The sequence below is a fragment of the Medicago sativa genome, chromosome 8, assembly GCF_051527215.1.
Source record: "Medicago sativa cultivar Bolivia chromosome 8, Bolivia_mono, whole genome shotgun sequence".
NCBI lineage: Eukaryota > Viridiplantae > Streptophyta > Magnoliopsida > Fabales > Fabaceae > Medicago > Medicago sativa.
This window is the reverse complement of record NC_140756.1, coordinates 21141015-21161762: the sequence shown is the minus strand read 5'-3', so window position 1 is coordinate 21161762 and position 20748 is coordinate 21141015. Positions and strand designations below refer to the sequence as shown.

The following is a 20748-nucleotide window of genomic DNA, read 5'->3' as shown; positions in this document are numbered from 1 at the left end:
GTATGAATTTGGGAAAACCCTGTCTCTTATAAGAATAAGAATTTTGAGTTATTTTGCATTTGGTCCTTCAATTTTACCCATTTTATGTAGTTTTCCTCCTATCCTTTTATTTAAAAAAAAAAATAATCATTTTTTATTCATTTCATAATTAATGTATTCAATTTTACCCATTTTATGTAGTTTTCCTCCTATCCTTTTATTTAAAAAAAATAATCTTTTTTTTATTCATTTCATAATTAATGTATTTTGCTTACTCTTTAAAAATTAGTTTAATTTTATAAGATTAGATATTCAATGAACTTAAAAAAAAAATCTTATAAAAGGATCGGAATGAATAATATTTATTGGCTTAATTATAATTTTGATTTTCCTACTTTACTTGTCAATGAATTTGTCCCTTCATTTTACAAGTCTATGTCAAGATAAACAAAGATAAGAAACATAAAGTTATAAAAGCAATGGATATCGTACATAGGTATACCAAAAAAAAAATAAACACGTAAAGTCTATGTACAAGACCCCAAAATAAAAAAGTCAAATTGGTAGTCCTATAAAGAGCTAACAACGACATCATTTGTTTTAGTTAATGGTAGTTCAACTAAAAAGTTTAAAAAACAAAAAAATCGCCTTTTTTGTTTTTCATTGTTTCCCCCAAAATAAAAAAGTCAAATTGGTAGTCCCATAAAGAGCTACCAACGACATCATTTGTTTTAGTTAATGGTAGTCCAATTAAGAAGTTTAAAAAACAAAAAATTTGCCGTTTTTGTTTTTCATTGTTTTTGAAGGTTTAAATGTTATGTTAAACGTTTTTGTCCATATGATTCTCTTTTTTGGTTATGGTGGTGGTGTAGGTTCTAATTTTCGCATCTCACGCTTGCAACTTGCTAACGACACTTTGATTTTGGGTGAAAAAAGTTGGGGAAATATCAGAGATGTAAAGGCCAACTTGATCCTCTTTGAAATAATATATGACTTAAAGGTGAATTTTCATTAGTAATGTATCTATCTATATCTATATATCTATCTTCTATATATCTTTGTAATAGAACCTTGGATTGTTCTTAGGCTTCCATTATGCTTATGTGGCACTCTAGAAAGAGTTTTATCCCTCTTTTGAATCTTGCAACTTTCCACTATTTCAATTAAATGTATAACCTCTCTTAAAACCTTCCAATTATCCACTATACTATATCAATTCAATTAATGTCTAATTATATATAAAAAAATCACAAAGAAATTAATTCAATTCTCATTAAAAAGAAACGTCCATAACCTAAAAGATTATTCATTAACATTCCTCCATCATAACCCACAAAGTGATAAAGTTTAGTGCATAATCTTTTCAGATTCACTTTCCTCCTTTATATCCACTCATTCCTACACATTTCACAATTCCACTCAAACTGCGAATGTATTCACCATGGTTCTATATTGATATACTATCATATTAATATTTAACAAAGTTTTTTTATTCTTCATTTGTACTAAAGTTATTGTATGTTTCTTAATTTATTTTTCAGGTTGTAAGAGGTCATATTTCACTATATATATGATGCTAATATATAAAAGGTATCTATTATTCCTCTTATCACATCATTATTCATTCAAAACTAATCTTTAGGTTATCACATTTTAATTCCATTTGATCTATTGGTATTAAAAGCAATCTCATATTAATAGTGCTTCATTATAAATTGGAAAATCAAACATTATAGAGCTAAATGCTAATTCTACTTTTTTTTTCTTCTGAAAGAAAGGTTACATTTGAAAATCAAGCATGAACATGTAAGTTCAATGGAAAACGAAAATAACGTAAACTAATGGAACATTTGATTATTTTTATTAGGGGAAGTAGATCATTTAATTATTTAGGAAATTGATTTATATATCATCCATACAATGCTAATATAGAGTAACATTCTACAATTCTAGAAAATATAACTAATGAGTTTATCCTTTGAACTTACTTGGTTTTTCATTAGTATAAACATCACTTTTGTTTTTTGGAATCATCTTATATAAAATCACAATTATTTGATAGTTACGGTAGATAAAACTTTTAAGGAGAAGGTGTAAGTGGCTTGCAGTGCTAATAAATAATTGAACTTTCTTTATCATCTTATAGAAATATAAATTATCCTATTCACTTTCTCATATACTTTTTTGTGGAAGAGAGAGCCAAATCCCTCAGTTTTTTCACTCAACAAGTAAGAAGAACACTATTCTACCAACCTGTAATTTTTTGTGGAAGAGAAGTCGTCGTATATAGATGAAATAGTATAAAAGTATTAGAACAAATACGGGTTGGACAACTTGACAAAAAAAAGTGGAGAGTACATGAGATTTTTTCTTCTTCTTCAAAGAGTGTTGTATAGTTATTTCATACACACTCATGGTGTAATATTTTATATAATTCTTAAAATTTTCTCAACAAATATATCAACTACACTTATCAACTTATGTATGATGTATTATCTTCAGAAAGCTCCATACACTTTCTACCTCTTTAGAAAATTTTACATTGTTTCTTATTATTTTTAGTGTATATGTAGTATTTATATGTAAAATTTTCTCAACAAATATATCAACTACATTATTTCTTTACAATATTTTACACATTTACATACAATTTCATTAAAATACAAAAAATTATCTTAAAAATAGGAATCAAAAGTAACGATTGAAAATTTTATAGGGACTAAAAGTTGAAGGAATTTTTTATGAGGGATCAAAACGAAAAGTTGATATATTTATAAGGATCAAAAACATATTTAACTCTTGAAAAAAAAATCAAATATACTAAAACTGTTTTTTGTGTCTACAACCACGTTTGTTAATCATAAAAGTGAATTCAAACATGCATTAACAATAGCCAATATTAATTATAAATGAATTTGATTTTTTTTTTACAAAAAACAATGTTGAAGTAATTTATATTTAGATATATTTATATATAGGCGACTTGAACACTAATGCATCAAAAACAAAATTCAATTCAAGAGACAAAAATTCAAAATTCCAACTTTTAATTTAAATTAACACTAAAACAAATTGATCCTATTCAAGAAATAAACCACTCAAAAACACTTTTTTTTAAAGCCTCACTCAAATGTTTAAGTTTAAACAAATGTATTGATTTCAATTCTAGGTATGAGTTCGAAGAATTAGTGTTTGTAATTGTACACAACGAATACCTAATTTATAGTAAAAGCATATCAAAATCAATTATTTCTAGAATTAGTTTCATATCTCCTAAACGTTGAGTCTAAGCATGCATTTACTATGCAATAATTCAAGAGTTGTTTTTTGAAGTGTAGAACTAACTCTGACATGTTTGATTGATTTTTAGTAGAATTGATTTTATTTTTAGAGTTAATTCTACTTGAAGTTAAAATTTATAAATTTTTATTATAGAATTGATTTTTACACGCAAAACCCTTTATATCGATTCTTTTAAAAATAAATTTTGTCACACCAAACATACAATGAAGTTGTTGTAAAAGACCTAGCCAAATAAAGTTAAAACTTTGTATTGTTATACAAAGTTCTTTTTTGCTTTTCTGATTTGACAATTAAAAATCTTGATTGAAAAGTCAAACTTATTCGATAAGATTACTCTTGACTACAATTATGAGTTATAGTAAAAAGATAAATTTTTCAAGAAAAAAATTGAATTTGAAGATTGATTTGACCAAACTTTATATACAAAATCGAGAAGTAGAGAGTTAAGATACAAAACTCAACAAAAATATCTACATATTGCCCAACAATAAAAAAAATTAATTTCAAATTTAAGTCACAACTAATACAAGATGATAAAAGCTCGCCTAACTAGCATATTTAGAGGTATACAAAAAAAAAATAGTGAAACATTTAAAAATTAAAAAAAGAAATTAACACAATGCTCAAAAAACAAAACATAAAAAATATTAAGTTATGGTAAGGTCAGGAGGATTTTAGACCCTTATCTTGACCCACCAATCTAGATGAACATCTACAATTAAAATATGTTACATTATATGTATATTCCTATTTCCTTAAAAAAATATATTTCTATTTAAATTGATTGTTTTCCCCAAAATTTTGAGGTTTAGAAATATGTTGGATAATAAATACAAATCATAATAGTTAAAATATCAAGTATTGATTTTTTTTACTTTTGTCAAAAAAATATTGATTTTCTTACTTTAATAACTCAACATTTGACATAGAATTAGGAAAATCTGATTCTGTTTTTCAAATTGAATTGTTTACAGCAGTATTGTAATTAAGCTCATTAACATAGCAGTAATTAGGTGTAATATCATCGACACAATATGAGGAGAAACTGTGAGTGCCACACTTGTATATTAATATCAGATGTATTGAGAAATAAGATGAGCTAAACCATTTCTTTACACTTTGTTTTCACTTCTTAATTGCATTGCAATTTACATGCATGTTCAACTTTTCAAGATGCAAGACTTTTTTTCACTATCTTTTTTCACTGTCAGTTTATAGAAACTTGAAAAATATATGTAAATTGATTCAAAATAACAACCAAAACCTCCTCTGCTTTTGTGTTATGGTAATTCATATATTAGAACAATGTCGTGGTTCCTCACAATGTCAACTGTTTTAACAAAAATGTCCCCATTTGCAGAACTCAATTCATCTCTTTGCTGAAAAAATCATGAGAAAAACTCATATGCAACAACATGAAAATAATTTGTCAACCAAAAAATAAAACAAAAAACATTAAATAATATAAAAATGGGCATACCATGTTTTTTATGTTATATGCAATACTTAGTTTGCCATATGAACTAAGCACACCGGACATGAAGCAACAAGGAAGCTCTTTTTTTAACACAAATTGTTCATTTGATCTTAGCATCTCCTTAACATCATTTGATATCTTAGGTATCTTGCTAAAATCCTTAATTTTAAGAGTTATTTTCTGAATTACAGCATGATACTCCATATAGGAGATGTTTAAAATGGCCTACAAATTAACATAAATATTATGAGTGAAGCTGCTGAGAGTTGCCACAACTTAAGAAGAAGGGGAAAGACAATATACCTTGTCAGCAAAATATGAATTCGGCAGATTTATTGGTAGGTTTTGAGGACTCAATAGCTTGGTCCTAATTAGACCAATTTCAAGAATCTGACCTTCGATCTCTCCAACCTGCACATTCAAAAAAACCCTGCATCTTAGGACACCCATCTGATCAAAGGAAAAACCCCAATATAATGGAAAAAACCCTATATCTATTAACTTAACTTACCTTAATTTTATCGCCAATAGCAAAGGGCTTTGAGAATTCAAAGAAAATACCACTGAATACATTCCCAACATTTCACCTTGGCTTGACAAAGTTGTTGTAAATTTTTTTTAATCGGTTTGAAAACTACCCGATTGAAATAATTATCGCACCCCTCCAAGTGGATGCAACATATTCAGTTGTTACAATTCTTGGAGCTAAACATACACCACTGCAGAAAAACTGATTAATTGTCATGAAAATGAAAAAGAACGTGATAGTATTAAAAATATAATTAAGTAGGTGAATAAGTCACTAATCATATGGAGAATAGCAAGGAAAAAATTAAGTACCAGACGGGATAATCCAAAGCATCTCAAACATATTTAATTGGTTCCCCAAACCAACTTACTATACTATGGTGTGAGTTTGTCAAAGGACCTTCCATATTATGTTGTTTAAACTTCCTTAAAATGAGTTGTGCGACGAACCAATCCACTATAACGGTAGTTAAAACATTAATCGGAACAAGCGTCATCTTTTCACCACCATAACATTAAACTCTCTATAAGGATTAAAAGAACATAAGCAAATAGAGTAATGGAAACATGAATTTCATACATTCAACTTAACTACTAAAAAAAGGTAATGAATAGCTCAAACAAAATATGTTAATTTGATTTAAAATATGGAATAAATCTATTATGCATTACCAAAATCTAGAGACCTAAGCTACTAGTAGTGCATGTGTTTTGTTGAGGCAATTGCATATGTTTACTTAGTTTTGGTTGAACTCCGTAATAGTGATTTCCCTTGAAAATGTTATCTTTGATGATTATGTTAATGATGTTGAACTTGATGAGGGTGTTTATGTCGTTGTTTGTGTCGATGAATTATGGTATGATAATTACGTTATTGGTGGTTAGTGTTTTGTATTTATACATGCTAAATGTTGATGATTGGATGCGGTGATTGCATGTATTTAATTATGTTGTTGAACTCTTATATGCAATTTGATGATGATAGTTGTGGTGCTTGCATGTATGAAAAGTGTTTGTTTTTGGTGATGAATATTTGAGGAATGATTGGTGATAAACATGTTTATGTTTTGATGTTGATTATGTTGATGATGAATTATGTTGTTGAATTATTACATGCAAATGATAGTGATATTGTTGGTGAATTCATGTATGTAAAATGAAGGTGAAAATGTTGGTGGTTTGTCGTTGAGTATGTGCATAGTGTGTCGTATGTACATGCATCATAGGTCGTAGGATATTGATATCCAATGTTGGTGATCAAATACTTTCTATTCAAATGTTGGTGATATGATGTGTTTGTTGCATTATGAGGTGACGACCTTTGTTGGTGATTGGTACCACATGCATATAGGTGTCGTGTCTAGGCGCATTACATAATTTGACATGAGTCATAATTGCTTATGTGCTTGATGTATGTTGTGAATGGTGAATTATTTGATTATGTTGATTACGTGCATAAATATTTATGTGCATTGGTGAAATTGGTGAATTGTGTACTTGTTGATGTTTTGTTATACTTGTACACATGACGATTTTTAATTGACGATGTTCACTTTGGTGACAATAATGACGTGTGATTTATATGAATGTGATTTGATGATTTTTTTGGTGACGATGACTTTCTTGCTTATACTTTCGAAATGATGAATTGTATTGTTGAGTTAATTATGCTAAACGAGGAATAATGTGAGTAATTATGACATTCATTGATGTTGTTAAGTGATGAATCTTGATGATGATTTAAGGTATGAGTAGACTTGATGTATTATGATAAAGGTGGGATGATATGATCTATGTTGAACTGGAGATAATATTCATGTGATGATAGTGTTCTAGGAATGTTGAATATGTATGTGTTATGTATGAAATCCTTGAATGTTTATGTTTGATTATGCTCGATTATGATGATGTGAAGCTAACCCCAAGTGGTCTGTGGTGGACCACCTACCTATTTGTATGAGTGGGTAGACAACGTGCAGGAGTAGTTTGTTGCTTGCTTGGTGAGTGCTCGAGGATAGCGGGAGCTACCTCCGTTATCTGTCTTTGGGAGTCTTAGTTTAGGCTCTGATTTAGGATTCTTTTATTGATTTTGTACTATGTTGCTGAGATGTTCTCATACGTTGAGTCGGAGATTTTATTTTGGTGATGTATGTAATATACTTATGACATGGCTATTCAGAGATGTATGTTGTTTTCCGCTGCAACGTTTGTGAAATTTGGTGACGTTTGTAATATACTATGTTTGTGAATTTTGATAAACTACATACTAAATCATATATTCATTTATTCAGAAACTACATTAACAACACCACGGTTCTCGGTTTCGGCACTAGATTGAGACAAAGTTGGTTGTTGTTTTGCAGAACAAAAGATTAAGGACCCGTTTGTTATAGTTTTTTTTTAAATAAATTTTTTTAATAAAGAAAATTTCGTTTAAATAACTTAACTTAAAATGTCATTCAAAATATTTCATCATTTTGTTATATTTTTTTATACTAAAATTTTGAAAAACTTTAAAAGTAAACTTATTAAAGAGTTTTGTTGATCTTATTTACATTCAATTAACGACATTATAAATTATATCTTCATTGATTGGTTGCTATGTGAAACACTGTTGTAAGTGTTGTTCTCCAACTTGATAAAGCCTGGCCCCAGGTAAGTTCAATATGAATTCTCCAAAACAATTGGCGGCGAATATTATATCATTATTAATTTTCTATATTTTTCATTTTAAATGTGTCAATTTCATTTTTTTTTGTACTGTTATAACTTCATGTGTTATTATAAAAAAATAGAAAATATATTTATAAAAGAAATCATATATTATTTTGTCAAAAAAAAGAAAAAGAATCAGATATTATAAAATTAGAACTTCACTCTTCACCAAGGGTGAGTTGAGCAAAGAGGATAGTCCCTCCACAAAATGATGAAGGCATGTAAAATAAGAGAAAAATAAATGAGTTGAATGCATTATTATAAAAATGAATTTAATGTAACATAATTTTTCGATAAATTTATCTTGATTAATTTTTTTTACACAATTGAGAGTTGTACGATGAATTTGAAGTTAAAAATATTTGGAGACAATATATTTAAATTCAATCTTCATTTTAAAATTTGTTTTGATTCTATATAAAGACAAAAACAATTATACTTCGGGAGAAAATAAGGGGTTTTTTTTTTAGAGAAGAAAATAAGGGTGGAAGTGTTAAGATATTTTTTTATTTTAAAGATGCTAAGATGTCATGTTAACTCCCTCATAATTGATCAAATAATAAATAACACTGGCATTTGAAAAAAATCAAATATACTAAAATTGTTTTTGTGTCTACAGTCACGTTTGTTAACTATAAAAGTGAATTTAAACATGCATTAGCAATAGCCGGTATTATTTATAATTTATTTATTTTTTTATAAAAAGAATGTTAAATAATTTATATTTGGATACATTAGCGACTTAAACACTAATGTATCAAAAACAAAATTCAATCAAGAGACAAAAATTCAAAACTCTAACTTTTTATTTAAATTCACACTAAAACAAATCGATCCTATTCGAGAAATAAACCACTGAAAAATAGTTTTTCTTTAAAAGCCCCACTCAAATGTATAAGTTTAAGCAAATGTATTGGATTCAAATTTAGGTATGAGTTTGAAGAATTAGTGTTTGTAATTGTACACAATGAAGACCTAACTTATACTAAAAGCATATCAAAATCAATTATGTACTTCTAGAATTAGTTTCATATCTCCTAAACGTTGAGTCTAAGCATGCGTTTACTATACAATAATTCAAGAGTTGTTTTTTGAAGTGTAGAACTAACTCTGACGTGTTTGATTATTTTTAAGTAGAATTGATTTTACTTTCACATTTGTTTCTACTTGAAGTTAAAATTTATAGATTTTAATTATAAAATTGATTTATACACGCAAATCCCTTTATATCAATTCTTTTAAAAATATTTTTTGTCACACCAAACATACAATAAAATTGGTGTAAAAGACCTAGCCAAATAAAGTTAAAACTTTGTATTGTTATACAAAGTTCTTTTTTGCTTTTCTGATTTGACAATTAAAAATCTTGATTGAAAAGTTACACTTATTCAATAAGATTACTCTTGACTACAATTATGAAAAAATCTTGATTGAAAAGTTACACTTATTCAATAAGATTACTCTCGACTACAATTATGAGTTATAGTAAAGATATATTGTTTCAGAAAAAATTGAATTTAAATAATGATTGATTTGACCAAATTTTATATACCTTTTAACCGAATTTTAAACTACCAAAACCGAGAAGTAGAGAGATAAGATACAAAACTCAACAAAAATATTTACATATTGCCCAACAATGGAAAATTTCAATTTCATATTTAAATCACAACTAATACAAGATGATAAAAGCTCATATAAAGTGCATCGCCTAACTAACATATTTAGAGGTTTAAAAAAAATAGTGAAACATTTTAAAATTAAAAAAATAAATTAACACAATGCTCAAAAAAACAAAACATGAAAAATATCAAGTTATGGTAAGGTCAGGAGGATTTTAGACCCTCATCTTGACCCACCGATCAAGATGAACATCTACAATTAAAATATGTTACATTACATGTATATTCCTATTTCCTTAAAAAAATGTATATTTTTATTTAAATTGATTTTTTTCCCCAAAATTTTGAGGTTTAGAAATATGTTTTGGATAATTGGATTGCTTGATCTTTGAGTTGATCGCAATAAAGTATCAATTTACATAAAAAGTATAAGGAGTAATACCAACTATTGATAAATAAATAAAGGGTCCTGCTAACCGGATAAATAAATAAAGGGTCCTGCTAACCGGTGCCCCGGGGCAGTGATTAAGCATACCATAAAAGAGAATTATTACCATAAAAGGAAACTGTTTTTGACTTTATGATAAATTAATTATACAATTTCAATACATTAACTACTATATAATTTCTTTTTTCATATCCTTAACCAGTGCCCCGGGGCACCGGTTAGCATTTCCCATAAATAAATTATTGATATTAAATGGACATCATAAGTTCATAATATATGGTAATATTTTTTCTTTTTGCAATACAAATCATAATAGTTAAAATATCAAGTGTTGATTTTCTTACTTTTTGTCAAAAAAATATTGATTTTCTTACTTTAATAACTATGTTACTTTCTTTAGATTTAGACAAGCCAATTCGTAAAAATATAGTAATTTTCTATCACCTGTATTACAATTAGTTAGATAGCTTATAATTTTTTTTGTGTGAACCAGATATCATTCGCATGCAAGTCTATAAGTAAAATCTATCTTAATAATATATTAAAAATTGGTGCAGCTCATAGTCGGATTCCAACCTCAATTTTTAAGATAACTTTATAAAATTTTAAAACAATAAAGAAAATCCAAAATTTATATATCTCAAAATAAAAAATAACCGGCAAGAAAATGTGTTGTGCCAACAAATCATTAATAAAAAAAATAATTAAAACAACATTTTTGATTACAGACAGATCTTTGAATCTACATACTCATAACATGCACTCATGACATGTCGGTAATAATTCACTTTATTTTCCTTTTTTTAATAATTAAATAAAAAAACAAAAAAAGCCAAAAAATGAAAATGTTAGAAAAACCAAACACATGCTCTATCATTCATCACCCTTTTCACATTCTTCTTCTTCTCACACAGATCTTCACTTTCTCTCTCTCAATTCATCTTCTTAGCTCAAACTCTTTCTGGGTTTTGCTTCAATTCTTCTAAAGATTCTAACTTTACAAATATCTTTGTAAATGGTATTCAAAATGTGGATCTTGTAAAAGCTATTGATTTTATCAAGAAAAAAAAAAGACATTTTTTTTTTTTTTTTATATTTTTCAGGTTCAGATTGTTCCACTTTTTCCTCTGTCATTGGAACAAGTTTAAAGGTGAAGTAGCTTTTTGAGGTTGTTGAAAAGGTTGTTACTTTACTCAACATTCTAGTCAATTTGTAAAAACAATGAAAAATGAAGACTTTTGAGTTGTGTTAAGTTGAGTTGCATTTCTTTACTTGAAGTTAAATAAGTTGACTTTGAAATTTGAAAAAAGAGAATTTGATGAAAAAAAAAGATAGGTGATGGTGCTAACTGCTAAGATGATAGTAGGTAGGGTATGATATATATGAAGGTATAAATCTTGTATGTGTGTGTGTTTATGTTTTACACTTTCAATAAATATTTGGAGGAATTGATGTTAGTACATCTTTAAGTTTAATGTTGTTTTGCTTTAAATGCTAAGATGCTAGAAGTTAGGTTGTCATAACTCATAGTACTAATAGCATCTAAATAAGGGTTGTTGTTGTCATTAGTTTTGGTTGTAAGAACATGAGATCAACTAAAAAAGTACTTTTAGATTCTGTGTTTTATTGATTGTTGTGTTTTTTTAAGCTACTTTTTTTCTTGTACTAGGTTCATGATGCTAGTGAGTTGTGATAACTTTTGAGGATTAAGTGCATAATCCATTATTATTGTGTTTTTGATTGTTTGGTATTTGGTAGTACTAATCAAAGACCATGTTGATAAAATAGTTTGGATTAAGATCAAAATTGTTGATGTTAGCTTACCCTTTTATAGCTTCACTTAGACTGAGATTTTGAGGTGATTAAGCTTGTAGTTCTAACTCAAACATTTTAATGATGCCAGGCATGAAAGTATCATTTGTCGGTTCATAAGATTGATCATAAGATTGATCAAGGCACATCATTGAAAGTGGAAGAGGTTTTTCGTTACTTTCAAGTTTGATTTTCGTAAATCGAAATGGGGATTCAGTGCTCGAGACTCGTTCCATGTTGTGTGAATTCGCAAGTTAAGGCGTCGGTTCTGGAAACTCCAGATGCTGGTAGGTAGATTCATATCATATTCTGGTGATTTTGTTGGTATTTGATAAGGAATTTTCTGATATATGTTTATTTAATATTTTTTTTCTTCCAGAAAATGATGATAGAAGTGAGGTTAGTAACTGGCCTACGTTCCGTGAGTTTACACTCGAGCAACTTAAGAATGCAACATCTGGTTTTGCTGTCGAGAATATTGTATCTGAGCATGGAGAGAAAGCTCCAAATGTTGTTTATAAAGGGAAGCTGGAAAATCAAATGAGAATTGCTGTTAAACGGTTTAATAGAAATGCTTGGCCTGATACTCGGCAGTTTTTGGTAAATGTTCCTTCTTCCACCAAGATTTATTCAACTGCACTCTTAGGTTTAAGTTCTTCTGCCAATAACCATGCATTGTGAAAACAGATGTTATTTTCATTCTTTGTAATGCATTCAAATATATGGTAATATGGTAAAAATGTAGATATGTGACACTGGACCATCTGTGATAGTGATATCCTAACCTAATAATGTTTTCTTTAAGGTTCTATTTGGATAAACAAATTAATTAAGTGTTTATTATCGTATAAGTGCTTATGCATAAGCTATTTTTATAACAAAAGATAAAATAAAGTCAAATTATCTACATATAAATTATAAGCTGTTTTCATAAGCTATCCTGTAGAGATTATGAAAATAACTTGAAAACAGCTTATGGACATGTCATAAGCTGTTTCCAAAAGCTATCTCAAAGAGCTCACAAGTGCTTATGCCACCAGATTAACTCAGATAAGCCAATCAAAACAGGTCTGAATTCCTTCTATGCAGTAGTCAGTTTCTCAAACAATTGGCTAGCATGTACATTCTTCCCATGTTGTCTTGGTCAGTTTGCGTATATGGAACATGAAAATGTGTCTGTTGCTCTACATTGTTGTATCTAAATGGTTAAGTTTCATTATTGCTATGAAGATAGCGGTGCATCCAGATTTGCTAGACACCTTCCTTTCCCTCTTTCTTTGCACTTTCAATTGATCAAAACAATTATGTTTCACAACTGCAGGAGGAAGCAAAAGCAGTTGGCCAGCTTCGTAACCAAAGGTTGGCAAACTTGCTTGGTTGTTGTTGCGAAGGAGATGAGAGGTTGCTTGTGGCAGAATATATGCCAAATGAAACACTTGCAAAACACCTTTTCCATTGTAAGTGCTCTTTTCATTTCTCAAATAACAACAGAAAGGGTGCTATGAAAGCATTTTGCAATTGTTGATTTTAGTCATAATTAGGATTGCATTCTCGATTCATTATTGTTGAGACAGTGTCCTTAGTTTCTTATTCATCCTTATTTTGAGAGGTTGTCTGTGTATATATTTCTACATCCCCATTGTGTAATGTGAGTCCGTCATTCTAAACTATTCAACTACAATCACATATTACATGACTATGTTTTATATGATAGTTCAATTTTTTTTTTTTTTTTTGTTTATATGTTAAAACCGATTTTATAAAGCAATTATATAATTCTTAGTTTAACTAGTGTGGAAGTATTCTTCTCTCTCTGAAAGGAATAAACTGATTAAGTGTATCAGATTTTAGCCTTACTATATGTTCACTTTCGATCTTGGAGGACATTTGATTCATAAGATTTGGTTGAGCAAACCTTGTTTCAATATTGCTTTTAAAAAACATTCTTTTAAGCGTCAAATTGCCAACAACTTAGCATGTCAAATTACCAAACCTTGTTTCATGATGTTGCGTTTTGTCTCTTCCAGTGTCATGTTTTCTACAATATATTGTCATAATGATTATGTTATTAAAGTGATGCTTTATATACATCAACCAGACCCTTGAGTTTATTTGGTGTGAAGTATTGTATTCATGTTTCTGTATCAGGGGAATCACAACCTATGAAATGGGCGATGCGACTAAGGGTTGTTCTGCATCTTGCACAAGCTCTAGAGTACTGCACAGGCAAAGGGCGTGCTCTATATCACGATCTCAATGCATATAGAGTTCTCTTTGATGAGGTGAGTTTTTGTGCCAACCTTTGCATTCATCTAAATAATTAGAATGATATAAAACATGTTAGAATTTTTGCAGGATGGTAATCCTAGGCTTTCTACTTTTGGACTTATGAAAAATAGCAGGGATGGGAAAAGTTATAGCACAAATTTGGCATTTACCCCTCCAGAATATCTCCGAACTGGTATGCCGTTGCCATATATAATGGCTATTGTTAGTTTTGTATTTCTAACATATGTTTTGCAATTTTTAATATTCTATTGAAAAGTTGTATTTAGTAAATCATATTTTCCGATCCTCAAATTTAGGAAATAGCAAATTAGTCCCTTCAATTGAAGAACATCAATCAATTTAGTCCATCAACAAAAAATGTTTCTTTAGTTAACATCCATCAAAATCAATGATATTGATAGAATAATTTCTTGTTGCATCAAGATAAGCATAAAACCTTTAAAATTGTGGTGCTAAACTTGGTAAAAGGACTAAATTGGCCGATGTTCAATACAAGGGAATGACTTACCATTTTGTAAATTTGAGGGACTAAATTGACCGACCTTACAATTTCAAAGACTAAAATGCTGATTTAGTTAATTTGTATTGCTTTTTATATGTTCATTCATATTTTGTAAGATTTGAGCAACACATAATTTCTTGTATATCTTCCATTTTATGTAGGGAGAGTAACACCAGAAAGTGTAATATATAGCTTTGGCACTCTTTTACTTGACCTTCTCAGTGGAAAGCATATCCCCCCGAGTCATGTAAGTCATTCTTGTAGGGATCAAAGTTAACACTTAAAAGTGATATTTTATATTATATATGAATTTGAATATCTGTAATATTTTAAGTTTTTGGTAAGCTATAAACCTGTGCATATCTAATTATTGGAGAACTTGATGCAGGCCCTCGATTTGATCCGGGACAGAAATCTTCAGATGTTGACAGATTCTTGTTTGGAAGGACAATTTTCTGACAATGACGGAACTGAGCTGGTACGCTTGGCATCTCGATGTTTACAGTATGAACCTAGAGAAAGGCCTAATCCTAAATCATTGGTGGCTGCTTTGGCTCCTCTTCAGAAAGAAACCGAGGTTGGCTCATTATAATTACGTAGTTAGGTTAAAATATCCTGTTTGAAATACTTGCTGCTTAGATTCTTTTGTAGAGTTAAGGCAGGGGTAGAATGGGATTCATATCTTTTATTAGGTTTATTTGCATAATTCCTATATCGAAATGATATTTTGACACAAATTTGATAGTAAATTTCGATAACAATTTGCATGGTTAACGCAATGCAATTGCAGTTGATTATATTCAGTGGGGTGTCAGTGTCTCAAGTCACAACACATTCACCATCCACTGAACGTAATTAACCACAATTTTGAACGTCATATGCCACGATTTAAGGTATTCGAATATACATTATATCCATTAACCATCCAAATTGTGTTCAAATATATATACTATGATCAAATATACAGAAAATCGTCGTTAATGACATTCAAAATGGTGATTACTTGTGTTTAGTCGGTGATTAATGAGTTGTGAAGCTTGTTATTTTCATTAATCATCAATCGAACTTAACTAACCATGTATTTGAACTGCATTAACTATCTAAACTGTTATTCCATTGTGTCAAAATAACATGGCTCTTTCCTATATTCACATTTTTTTCCTTGCACTCGCATACATTACGTACATGATGACAGCATATTGTAGTTAAACAAACTTGGAAGTGTACACTTGATTATCTTTGTTGTAACAAAATTTATTGATACAAACTTGTTCTTAGGTTCCTTCACATGTATTGATGGGTATACCCCATAGCACCAGTTTTGCATCATTATCTCCACTTGGTGAAGCATGTTCAAGAAAGGACTTGACTGCTATACGTGAAGTTCTGGATAGTATTGGTTATAAAGATGATGAAGGAGTTACAAATGAGGTTCTATATCTAAATCATATTTTAATGAATTTCTACATAAAACTTTCAAGTTTGTTTTGAGAAGATTGTAACTTATGTATTCTCTTTTCTGATATTGCAGTTATCATTCCATATGTGGACTGATCAAATGCAGGATATATTAAATTGCAAGAAAAAGGGGGATGCTGCTTTCCGACAGAAAGAGTTTAGAGAAGCAATCGAGTGCTATACACAGGTACAGTTCTTACGACTGATAAGTTGGATTAATCTTAATTGGCTTACCAATTTTTTGTTTCTAACATACTGATCAGTTAAATGCATATCACAATTAGACCTCTAGTCAATATTTTTTTAAAACCAAATTAATCAGATAGTTGGTAGAGATTATTTACACATGAATCATTTTGGTATCACCACCTTATGGATCCATCCTATTCAGTCATTTTATTTGGATTAGATTTAGTTTCTAATCATAGTAATTTAGTTAATGAGCTTTGATTGTGTTTATACGCAGTTCATCGATGCTGGAACAATGGTTTCTCCAACAGTCTATGCACGACGCAGTTTGTGTTATCTCATAAGCGACATGGCTAACGAAGGGCTAAATGATGCAATGCAAGCGCAAGTTATTTCGCCAATATGGCACATTGCATCATATCTTCAATCTGTTGCACTTGCAACACTTGGTATGGAGAATGAAGCACAAGCAGCACTTAAAGAAGGCACAACACTCGAATCGAAGTGGAACGCGACTTCAAAACAAAAGTGAAGACTTTGTACAGAGACAAATACTTGTTGCTGATTGTGTCTTGCATGATGATAATTACCCTAAGAAACATTTGATTATAAATTTCATCTAATAGATTCACCTCCTCAAAGAAATTGCATGTTCTTTTTATTTTTGAAGACTTTTTAAAGAAACAATGATTGGATGAATGTTGTTGGCAACACCCCCTCCCCCTTTTTGTTGGGTCGGCTAGGATGTTTATTTTAGCTATATGATTTTATTTGATTGATTGAGCATGAATCAAAATTTTATTAAATTTTTGGTTTAATTTATGAAAGGTTAAAAAAATGTGAAGAGTGAATGTATTTTTTGTGATGGAATGTCAAGGAAGAGTTGCCTTTTCTAAGTTCCCAACCTATCATCTATTTTGTCTATTTATTATTTATTTTTAATTTAATATACACTACCTCTCTTTGTAAATATAAAAAGTTTAGAAAATAATTTTATCCCTAAATATAAGCTTGTTTTCAAATGTAACTCTAATAAATAATTGAATATCACTAATTGATTTTGTTATTTTAATTGGCAATAATTAATATTACTATTGTTTAACTTAAATATATTTTTTTGACAAAAACTTAAATATTAACTAATGGGTAATTTTATTTTATTTTGCTAATAACTAATGTGTAATTTAAAAGTAAGGCAAAAATATCCATAGTTTTTGGTGGGACCTTATTGAGATACAAGGACAAAAACTAGTATTTTGGCGAGTGAGGATAATTTGGGGTTTTCAACAAACACATTAGCTTAGTGTGTGTTTTTGTGGGAAGTTTGTTTGGTCCAACGTTAACTGCTCCTCTGATACGTTATTTTGGTATCACTGTTGGTGTGGAGGGGTGCCTCTTAGAGAGCGGTTTCCGAGGTTGTTTGAATTAGCTGTAGACAAATTTATTACTGTGGCTAACATGTTGTCGCAGGATGGGGAGGGGTGGTGTTGGAGGCGGAGGTTGTGGGCGTGGGAGGAGAATGTCTTAGAGGAGTGTAGGGCTTTACTACTTGATGTTTCTCTGTTTCCTAATATTTCAGATTCTTGGGTTTGGCTTCCTGACCCTATAGGAGGCTATTCAGTTCGAGGTGCTTATGAGGTATTAACAGCGAATGTCAACTCCAACATGGATAGTGCTTTGGATTTGGTTTGGCATCATTAGGTTCCTTTGAAGGTGTCGATCTTTGCTTGGCGTCTCATTAGGGATCGGCTACCGACGAGAGCAAATTTGGCAGCAAGAGGTATCTTACACTTAAACAATGCTCTTTGTGTGACAGAGTGTGGTATGATTGAAACAACAGATCATTTATTTCTTTCTTGCCCGTGTTTCGCGGTTTTATGGGAGCAAGTGAGGCGCTGGATAGGCTGTCTGGGGGGTTGACTCCAACATTATTTCTAATCACTTCGTGCAGTTCACTTGCATGTCAGGTTTTGGCAAAGCTAGGCGGTCATTTCTTCAGTTAATTTGGCTTTTGACTGCCTGGGTGGTTTGGAATGAGCGTAACAATCGTTTGTTTAAAAATGTTGTATCTGAGGCTCCTAGATTGCTTGATAAAATTAAGTTGTTATCGTTAGCGTGGCTGAAAGCTAAAAAAAACACTTTTGTTTTTGGAACTCAGATGTGGTGGTCAAGTCCTATGGCTTGTCTGGGCATTGGCTAACCACTGGAGGCTTGTTTCATTCTGACATTGGTTCTTTGTATTTTGGTAGTGCTCTTTTAGGCACACCTTGTGCTGAAAGATTGCTATGGTTTTCGTAATATAATTTCATTTTGGCTTGTTCAAAAAAACAAAAAACCAAATCTTTTCCAACCATTTTTGTTAACTTTCTTCATCTTTCAAGTTTCAAAATCCATTAAAGATTGAAGCTTTTTCATGAATACTCTCAACAAACCATCAATGGAAGAAGATTACACTATCATGGAGGTGAAGGAAAGTTTCATACTTTCACCTTCTTCTGCTTCTGCTTCTGCAAAGGAACCTACTTTGAGAAATGCACACTTTCTCAAACCTCTTCTTTCAAAGGAACAATCATCATCATCAGTCATCACCACCATCTTCTTGTTCTGTTGTTGAACCAAAACAATGGTCTTTGAAAATCCAGTTCTGTGGTTGGCGCTATCCAAACCCCACCAAATGGGTTGATTGGGTTGATCAACTTAAGCCTAAATATGAATCAGTGTGGAAAAAAGCTGGAATCTTTGAAGCTATAATGAGTACTAAGAGTCACATAATGAAAGACCAAGACTTGGTATCTCAACTTGTCGACAAATGGTGTCCTGAGACCAATACCTTTGTGTTTCCCTTCGGTGAGGCGACCATCACTCTCGAGGATGTTGTAGTTTTGGGGGGTTTCTCTCTTTTTGGTGATCCTGTTTTCCCCTGAAATGAGAGAGGTTGAAAACAATTTGATCTCTGCAAGCAATGAACTTTACAAGACAAAAACAGGTGCACCTAGATAGAGCTTCACTATGGATGGAATTTTTTATCGGTAAAGGTAGTAAAATTGAACATGAAGCATTCATTTCTGCATGGCTGTCCATTTTTGTTTTTCCTCATAAAAGTTTGTTGATCAAAAGTTCTTTGTTTCCTATTGCTGTTCATCTTGCTAGAGGAAAACCTATTGCTTTAGCACCGTCGGTTTTGGCTTGCTTATATAGGGATTTGCGTTCGTTTAAGGGAGAAATTGTTGCTTTGAAAACAGAAGGTGTTAAATTTCCATTGATGTTTGAGGTTAATGTACAGTCACCCTTTTACTTGGTTCAAGTTTGGGTTTGGGAGAGGTTCAAAAATTTGCAACCAAAACCCAAGTTGATCAACATTGGAGACCATGTACTGATGAGGTGGCATTTGGTTAATCCCTTGAAAATTGATAATGTGAAGTTGGCATTAGATTCGGCTAAGGATGATTTTATTTGGCGTCCATGTGTTCAATTTGCTGATAAGTCTGGAATGTTTTATCCAAAGGATGAAACTTTGGTACCGCTTAAAAAGGATTTGGATATTGGTCTAAAGAAGAAGAAGAAGGAGGATTTGGATAAAAAAATTCTCTCATTTGTTATATCCTTGAGAGTTTCCGAGCTAGTTGGATTTGAGTCTATTGAGCAATGTCTTCCTCATAGAGTTGCTCTGCAATTTGGAATGGATCAAGATGTTCCAGCTTGTGCGCCTAGATTTGATGAGAATGAAACCATTGCTTGGAAAAATTACTGCAGACCGTTATCTGATGCAAGTTTATTCATTCCATCTAGATTTTTTGATGCCGGTGTTACCACACGTTATGCAACGTGGTGGAAGAGAAGTGCAAGTTCATCAGCATGTACAGCTCATGTGGAGATTCCGCTTGAATCTCCTCCTCCTAATCTTGTTAGCACTGTTACTTTTGGAAAGTCTTGTGACTATAGTTCAAAAGCTAGGAAGGGAGATGACATTGCTGATGGCGATGTTGAAGATGGTTTGAATGCCGAGAAAAATTCTGTTGATATTGTTACCAGCTCTGAAAATTCTGTTGAAGATGGTTTGAATGCTGAGAAAAATATTGCTGTTGATGGTCTTTCTCCTTTGATATCTGAAGCTGAGGATGGTAACCATGTCTTGGAAGATGTTCAGTCTAAAGATGCAGATGGGAGCATGGAAGCAAGGATGTCAAGTGACGATGTCTGCCAAGCTGAGACTCAAACTGAAAGGTATAGCTATTTATCTGAAGCAAGCATAGCAGAACTTGAGGATAGAATTAGCCGACTCGAGATAGCGCAAACAAAATTGAAGACTGCAAGGTTAGGCCTCAGTTGAAAATATTATTGGCTCATAAAACAAAAACCTTACCAATTGTTTACACATGTTACTTATTTCTTACTTCTTCTTTTTTTTTTTTTTTTTTGAGAGAAC

The 20748-nt window shown here is 30.8% G+C and overlaps 1 protein-coding gene and 1 pseudogene across 3 annotated transcripts; both read left to right on the top strand.

Moving 5' to 3' along the window:
* The first annotated feature begins 10954 nt into the window (after positions 1 to 10954).
* Positions 10955 to 17218, top strand: LOC146897760 (serine/threonine-protein kinase BSK3-like). Of its 3 annotated transcripts, none has more exons than XM_085739445.1 (12): positions 10955 to 11090; positions 11176 to 11222; positions 11976 to 12171; positions 12264 to 12484; positions 13206 to 13341; positions 14033 to 14166; positions 14240 to 14345; positions 14837 to 14922; positions 15064 to 15252; positions 15954 to 16106; positions 16207 to 16320; positions 16600 to 17218. In XM_085739445.1, the coding sequence occupies exons 3-12, from the start codon at positions 12090 to 12092 to the stop codon at positions 16852 to 16854; spliced, it is 1476 nt and encodes a 491-aa protein (XP_085595571.1). In that variant the 5' UTR covers positions 10955 to 11090; positions 11176 to 11222; positions 11976 to 12089; the 3' UTR covers positions 16855 to 17218. The 3 variants fall into 3 exon arrangements, with proteins under 3 accessions (XP_085595571.1, XP_085595570.1, XP_085595569.1); XM_085739444.1 differs by having other exon boundaries at positions 11176 to 11252; XM_085739443.1 differs by having other exon boundaries at positions 10955 to 11252.
* A 1407-nt stretch (positions 17219 to 18625) lies between these two features.
* LOC146897759 (uncharacterized) lies at positions 18626 to 20748 on the top strand (annotated as a pseudogene).

Bases quoted from the DNA above. Each gene is read 5' to 3' on its own strand.
- LOC146897760 (XM_085739445.1), top strand. From the start codon at position 12,090: ATGGGGATTCAGTGCTCGAGACTCGTTCCATGTTGTGTGAATTCGCAA. The intron at 15,253-15,953 runs GTTGGCTCATTA...ACTTGTTCTTAG, and splicing joins CTCTTCAGAAAGAAACCGAG to GTTCCTTCACATGTATTGAT. The intron at 16,107-16,206 runs GTTCTATATCTA...CTGATATTGCAG, and splicing joins ATGAAGGAGTTACAAATGAG to TTATCATTCCATATGTGGAC.